The sequence below is a fragment of the Rhineura floridana genome, chromosome 11 (genome assembly GCF_030035675.1).
Source record: "Rhineura floridana isolate rRhiFlo1 chromosome 11, rRhiFlo1.hap2, whole genome shotgun sequence".
In the NCBI taxonomy this organism is placed as follows: Eukaryota; Metazoa; Chordata; class Lepidosauria; order Squamata; family Rhineuridae; genus Rhineura; species Rhineura floridana.
Genome location: NC_084490.1, coordinates 12900695 through 12908230, shown reverse-complemented (window position 1 = coordinate 12908230; position 7536 = coordinate 12900695). Strand labels below are relative to the sequence as shown.

At 42.5% G+C, this 7536-nt stretch overlaps 1 protein-coding gene across 1 annotated transcript; it reads right to left on the bottom strand.

The window, feature by feature from the left end:
* Positions 1-2600: 2600 nt before the first annotated feature.
* LOC133367429 (olfactory receptor 11G2-like) lies at positions 2601-5970 on the bottom strand. Its single transcript, XM_061591533.1, has 2 exons — positions 5941-5970; positions 2601-3554 (listed from the first exon to the last, which is right to left on the bottom strand). Exons 1-2 carry the CDS (start codon positions 5968-5970, stop codon positions 2601-2603), a joined length of 984 nt encoding a protein of 327 aa, XP_061447517.1.
* Positions 5971-7536: the final 1566 nt, after the last annotated feature.

Sequence of the window (7536 nt, the reverse complement as noted above, 5' to 3'; positions counted from 1 at the left end):
CTTTCCTGGAAGCTATTTTCAAAGGAATGAAGGTCCCATTGTCACCAACAGCAGCCTTCTCTTGTTTATGTTGTTTTTTTTTAGGCCTTGCCCACAAAGATGCAGAATATGTTCTTTTTCTTCTTATTATTATTATTTAGGAATTGTTCCAAGTTAAGGTTCTAGTGGTAAAAGTTGCTTGAGAGGTAAAGGCGGTCTTCACATGGAGATGGGGGACATTTCACCTACGGCAGTGGGTCTAGGGATGGGATCTGTTGGCCAGTGCTGGTTCGAAAGCATTCCATCGACCGAACAGGATGGTGGCATTGATTCCAGTTTGTTCTTGGTCCACTAGCTGCTGCTTTTACCAATCTGTTTTTTCCCCTCACAAAAATGTTGATATTAATATCAATATTATTAAAGGAAATATCGATAGTATGAAAGAAAATATTTTGAAAGGAAATATCAATAAATGAAATATTGATAAAATTACTGTTCTTAATATTGATATTTTAAAGGCGGATTTTTTTTTTAAAAAAAATCTCTTTTCAAAAACAGCCGCAGAAAATCTCTACATAAAAATTCATTTGCAATGATAGAGAGTAAGTGAATTAATTGGAAACTCAGACTAAATCCAAATTGAGTGGAATTCGAGCACATCCCTTAAGTGGTTCCCAAACTTTTTTCTCCATGAACCACTTGAAAATTGCTGAGGATCTTGGCGGAATACTTAATGAATTTTCTGCCTGTAGTAGCCATTGTGCTGTGCTGTGCTAGATGCTGCATGATTTTTAATTGTGTCTTTATAGCTTCTTTTCTTATTTATTGTATTTTATTGTATTACAACTTGAATTCCATAGAATCAATATGAATATTCAATGCAGCGGATTTGCCATCTCCTGTCTTCAACGCGAATCCACAGAATGAAATCCTGAATGAAGCTCATTGACCATTGGTGGACACCGAACTATTGAATTTCTGCCTGTCACAAAACTACTCAAGCCACAGGAACCTTTTCTGAAAAAACAAACCCTTAAATGTTTAAAGAAGCAGTTGGAGCATTGTTGCAGAGCGGCCAGAAGTTGCTTCTCAGCCCTCAGGAAACAAAATGAATGAAGGCAGGGGGGGGGAGGGAGTGGACGTGGAGAGGGAAACCTTTGACACACCCACCTAACAGCATCGGACCAAAGCGCCTGCAAGGAGGAGCGCAGTGCAGTTGAGACTTTTTTTCATCCCTTTTCATATCAGAGGATTGGGTTAGTACGTTGCTGTGGCCATTCCAATCACACATTCACATTGGTGAAATGGGGCAGAATTTTTCACCCTCCAGTGAAGACTGATGGGAAGGATGCATAACTAGAACAGTACATCATGGAGAGACATAGCGGGCAGCCTCATCAGTAGTACTTCTGGGGATGTTTGTGAGCTGCTCACAGATGCCTTTCATTCTTTAATATACTTATTCGTAGCACTCTCTGGCAGCTCTAGAAATGATGTGGGACTGAGTGTTCATCATAACTCGGCCAGTATTATTTAGTTATTTGATAGATTTATATCCCATCCTTCCTTCAAAATGGAGCACAGGGTGACCTACAACAATGTTAATAAAAGACCACCATCATAATAAAACCATGTTAAAAAAAACCCGACGTGAAGTAAAATACAATGAACAAGAGTGATAAAAATCTCTATATAACTACAAATCTTATCATGTGGAGAAGCTTAACCTACGCTGGGGAAATTGTCAGAAGTTCATGTCTGGTTATGAGAGAACATCATTCACATCAGTGTGCTGCGATGAGCCGATGTGCCCTGTTAGGCTTCCAAATTGCATGATTCAACATGTACTTTATTCACAGAGCTGATTCACATATTGCATTGATTCACCCCCCACCCACCCCAGTATTGCAAGCAAATCATGACAGCTTACGATGGCATGCTTGGAAATGATAAATAATACAATAGCAAATGATCATGGATAAGATACAGCACCATTTTTTCTTTTATATGTGGATTTGTTGTGATATAATTTGTATTCCTTTCTGAAAATTAATAAAAATTGCTACCCCCCCAAAAAAAAGATACAGCACCATACAAATATTACCATAGTACACAGCACCTCAAATTCATCACCCTCAGCTGGGGATGGATGGCTTCTTGAGTTTCCCATTTTTCCAGTCTGATGTTTAGTTCACCACATTGCATTTTTTTTCTGTTTTAAAAAATTCATGGAAATTCATCAGCATTGTGGTGTGCATTTCTCTAAACAGAGGCATTTTTGCCATCGATTTCCCCTAACATAATGCATTTTTGTATGTTCTTTTCATTCATATATAGGCATGCATTTTATGCACACTTTCCCCTAATATATACACTTTTATGCATATTGTTTGGTTGGAGAGCTGCATTGCAAAATTCAGAGAAGTGAGAATTTCAAAGGCTAGCTGCGTTCAGGTGCACATGTCATTTCGGGAAAAAGGAATGAGGTAAGTCTGCATGAAAATGCAAACTGAAGCAAACTTCTCCCCCATCCCCGGTCAGCCAGCAGTGATGGCCCTACAGAGGGAAAGGCCCTGATCTCCTGGCCAAAGTCCAAACCAACCACCCCCGGATCAGAGCACCTATTTTCCCTGTAACAGCGTCCTCCTTAACGCGTCTTTCATTTCCTTGTTCCTCAGGCTGTAGATAAGTGGGTTGAGCAAGGGGGTCACTACAGCATAGAAGAGGGTCACCACCTTGTTGCTGCCCCCCGAAGCTTCGGGGGCAACGTAAGTGACCATGATGGAGCCATAGAAAAGGCCCACTACCGCCATGTGGGAGGTGCACGTGGAAAAGGCCTTCTGCCTCCCGGCAGCGGAAGGCAGCCGCGTGACTGCCTTCAGGACTGCGATGTAGGAGCACACAATGAAGAGGAAGGGGCCAAAAATGGCAACTGAGCTGAGGCTGTAGAAGGCCATCTCTGTGCCAAGGGCTGGGGTGCAGGAAGAGGCCAGCAGCGGGCCCGGATCGCAGATAAAATGATCGAGGAGGTTTGAGCCACAGAAACGGAGCTGGGAAATCAAGGCGATGGGTGCCAGGAACCACAGGAAACCAGAGACCCAGCAGAAAGCTGCCAGAGTACAGCAGAACCGTGGGGACATGAGCATCGGGTAATGCAGTGGGTGGCAGATGGCCAGGTACCGGTCCAAGGCCATGGCAGCGAGGAGGAAACTCTCGGTGGTTCCCATAGAGAAGAAAAAGTAGAACTGGAGGAAGCAGCCATGGAAGGAGATGATGCCTGGCAGTGGGGATGCCAGATCCGACAGCATCCTGGGTGCTGTGGTGGTTACATAGCACATTTCGAGCCCGGAGAAGTTCCCCAGGAGGATGTACATGGGCAGGCGGGCAAGGCGAGTGTCCCAGAGAACGGCCCACACAATGCACAGGTTCCCCACCAAGGTGAAGGCATAGCAAATGGACAGCAGAGAGCACAGGAGGAGGCGGAAGGGGGGCGAGAGGGACGGGAAGCCCAAGAGGACAAACCCTGTCACCACGTCGGTATGGTTGGATTGGTCCACATGGTGGTGCCCCTGTTGCTGCAGTGGTCACAGAGAGGGAAATGGTTAACTTCTAAAAGAAAAATTATTTTTAGCCTGGCTGGAAGGCACACTGAGGTCACATTCACACCATGCATTTCAAGCACATTTAACACATATTTAAAGCACATGGCTTCCCCCAAAGAATCCTGGAACATGTCGCTTATCCCTCACAGAGCTACAATTCCTGGCACCCATAATAAACTACAGTTCCAAGGATTATTTGGGGGATGCCATGTGCTGTAAATGTGTGTTAAATGCAGGGGTGTAGTCATTTGGAGTTGCAAGGAGGGGGTGTAGACTCAATTCTTTTTTGGGAGCAGAGTCCCAGCCAGGTCCCTATGCACAAGCCAATCAATATGAAAGAGAATTGTGTTAGCCATTGAGAAAAGTTGTTTCATGCTGATTGGAGCCAATCAGAGTGAAAGGAGCTGAGTCAGCCACTGAGAAGATGCTTCTCAGGAGCTAACACACAGCCTCCCGGTTCATGCTGATTGGCTGTTAGGGATGTTGTTATTGTGGAGCGTGGACTCAGAGACAACGTTGGTCTGTTGTTGAGAGCAACTGAGATGAGGGAAAGTGGAAGGGGGGCGTGGCTGTGACTATCATGAAGGGACTATCATGAATTTGCCACTACACTACGGGTTAAATATGCATTAAATGTATGGTGTGGATGTGGTGTCACTGACCTCAAAGCCCTCTTCCGCCTCCCCCCCTCGTTCTAGATGTGTATTGGTAAGATGATGTTACTTGCCCTGATCTTGTGCCTTTTAACAACATCCTGACATGCAGAAATTAGAAGGTAACGCTCACCCCGCCCCCAGCATGAAGATCAAGTACAGTTTCACTTGCCTAAAATCTGTTTGACAGGCTGCCATTAAAGGAACAGGTGAAGAGCTGGCAATTGTATAAGGAGAACAAAAAGGGATAGGGTTTGCCTAGTAGTTGTGACGATGGGCTGAGGGTTGGCAAATTTAGTAATTTGAGGGTCAAGGAGTGTGTGGAATAAGCATCATTATTATATATGTTCTTTTATTCTTACTTCACTTTTTATTTTATCTCTAATGGATATTGTACCTTGTAGATTATATATTTGTATAACAAAAACTATTATTACTATTACTATTACTATAATAATAATAATAGTTAATAAAAATCAGAAAGCATTTGAAGTGGTATGGAGGGTTGAAATTACATTTTTAAATTTTATTTTTATTTATAAGGACATTTTACTACCACATTTTAGCTCTAAAAAGGGCCCTAATTGTGAGAAGAATTCATGTCTCAGTTGCTGTGACACAAATCTGAGATTGCTTTTGTCCCTGTTGATGTTGTCAACCTGCCCTGTGATGTCAGAACAGGGTTAGCTGGCGTACTTAATTTATAAAGTTATAAATTGTTTTTGACAACAGAATGTCCTGCAGCGATTTACAAGAGTCATTTACAATAAATAAATACAGTAATATTTTAAAAATACATAAACACATTACAAAGACAATCAGAAGAAAAACAGGTCTATTTTACTTATGAAATCTGAGCCAAGTGAATCTGCCCTTGGAAATCAGGTAAATAGTGAAAATATTTTAATGTCCAACCTAATTTCACCCACCCACCAACACACCCACTGTATTTTCAGCATTTCCAGAAATCTTAGTTCTTTGTTTGGAAACACACTATTATCACCCTGCCCTTCCTCCAAGTGGTGGAAGGGAAGATTTGTGGTTTCCATTCCTTTTATTCTCACATCAACCCTGTGAGGGAGTTTGAGGCAGTGGCTGTTCTAGGAGTCATTCATTAGGTTTTGTAGCTAAACAGGTCTGAGTGTCCCCAGTCTAAATGCATCACTCTGGTAGTATACAACTAAGTCCTACGTAGAGTAGCTCCCTTGAAATTAATGAACCTACATTAGTCATGTTCATTAACTTCAATGGATCTCCTCTGAGGAGGACTACCATTGAATACCATCTTCTGACCTCTACACAAATTGGTTTCCTAACTCTATCTTTCTGTCAAGCAGTTGTTTCAGGGAAGGACCATAGCTTGATGACAGAGAACACATTTTACTTGCAGAAGATCCTAAATTCAGACCCTGGTATCTCCAGTTAACTGGATCTGGTAACTGGTGAAAGAAATAACCTTTGGCTAGATCCTGGAGAACTGCTGCTCAATGGACAACATAGTCTACTCTGGATTAAGACACTCCTGTGCTCTGAGGGTACAGAAAGCTATTATGCGTATAATGGAGTTCTTATGTTATTTTATTGTAGGATCTGGATTTACTACTATTGATGTACGCCTTTATATTTACAGGTAAGTTATTTGTAGAAAACGATTCTTTTCAGCAAGAATCCGCTGAGATCAAGAAATATTTAACAAAATTCCTTACCGCATGTTTGGGCAGATCCAAGGACGACATCTGTCATGTTGATTTGTTAAGTTCAGATCTAGTTGCAGGGAAATTGAAAATGGGGGAAAAGTAGCAAACAGTCTTCACTGAACTGAATTACATGCCTAAAAATTTACATAAACTTTATGTAAAACAGGCAATTTATTAATTCACAAGTTTTTTGTCAGGTCAAAATTTAGTTGGATCCAAGCCTATTGTTATCAAACATGCACATCAGTACAGGCTAGGCTCCTAAGGATGAGGGAATGGTATGAGGATACCGCCTTGCTCAAGCTAAAGAGATTTGGGTCTGGTCTCCCGGGAGACCAGGTCCCATCCAGGTCCCTATCTGGCCATGAGGCTCACTGGGTGACCTTGGGCCAATCACCGACTCCAAGCCTAACCTACCTCGCAGGGTTGTTGTGAGGAAAATATGGAGAGAGGGAGAATAATTCATGCCACCTTGAGCTCCTTGGAGGAAAGGTGGAAAATAAATGCAAAAAACAACAAAAAAAACTACTAATTAACTACAAGCACATCATCTTTGGTTCCATGACGGAAGAAAAGAGAGATATCAATGTATGAAAATGAATAAAGAGGCTTTCAATATGCATCCCTGAAACTTACTGTCTCCCTCTTTTCCTGTCTTCAGAACTTCAGGAAATATTAAAAAGTATGCATTACTAAGAATTCCTGTTTCCAGCTTGGGCAGAAGAAAAAGTGGGGTCATAGAAGTGGGCTTACCAAGGAGTCCATCAGGGGTCCTGAGTGTTACTGTTGCCTCCAGGAGGACAGAAGGATGTATTGGTTAGAACAGGGAATCCCCCTCCCACCAAGAGGGTTGCTTATCCAAGTTGAGGAATTTGGACATGGGAAGAGTGAAAAACAAGCAAACATGCCTTACTTGTCCTTAATACTTCTCTGCAAGCACAACCTCCTCCTCAGTTCTGAAGTGCCATCAGGTGAAAGCAGACTGATATTTCAGCTCCGCAGGCCAAGGCCTCAGGGGAGCCCTGTCTCCAGGGCATGATAGAGAAGCAAAAGTTTGGATTGTGGTAGTTGCTTTAGCACAGCTGTGCTGTGATGCTGCAGCTGAGCTGAGGCAGACAGACTATTACAGGTTTTGTGTATAGGAACCAGAAAGGGTTCCTGTCAGCAGCTCTCCAGATCTGGGGCACTTACCTGATGACATGTGGAACTGCTGCTACAAGCGCCTTTTTGTAGTAGGCATGGCTTCTCTTTGAGTGTTTAAACAGTAAAAATAAAAAGCTGAACAATGGGATATTATTTTCTCATCAAAGATAGCTACTGAGAGTTGAGTGTGCTGCGCTTCCATCTCCTTTTTTGAGGGGCCTTAGAGTTGTTGCTGTTGCTAGTATTTATGGCATTTATGTTGCCTACCTAACAATATAGTTTTATGGGAGGCTAACAAAAATAACATGATATAATATAGTTGTGGGGAACTTTTTAGCTTCACCCCCATGGGTAGGGTTGCCATATTGCCTGGTTAGCAGGGTTTTACCCGGATTCTTTGCATGCCACCTGGTGCCTGTTTAGCCCCTTTGGTGGCCTGGATTCTCAGCTTTAATTTTTTTA

What these genes read in the sequence shown, in the direction of transcription:
- LOC133367429 (XM_061591533.1), bottom strand. Translation starts at nt 5,970, where the DNA reads ATGTCGTCCTTGGATCTGCCCAAACATGCG. An exon ending in TGGATCTGCCCAAACATGCG is followed by an intron (nt 3,555 to 5,940) that starts GTAAGGAATTTT and finishes TGACCACTGCAG; the next exon opens with CAACAGGGGCACCACCATGT.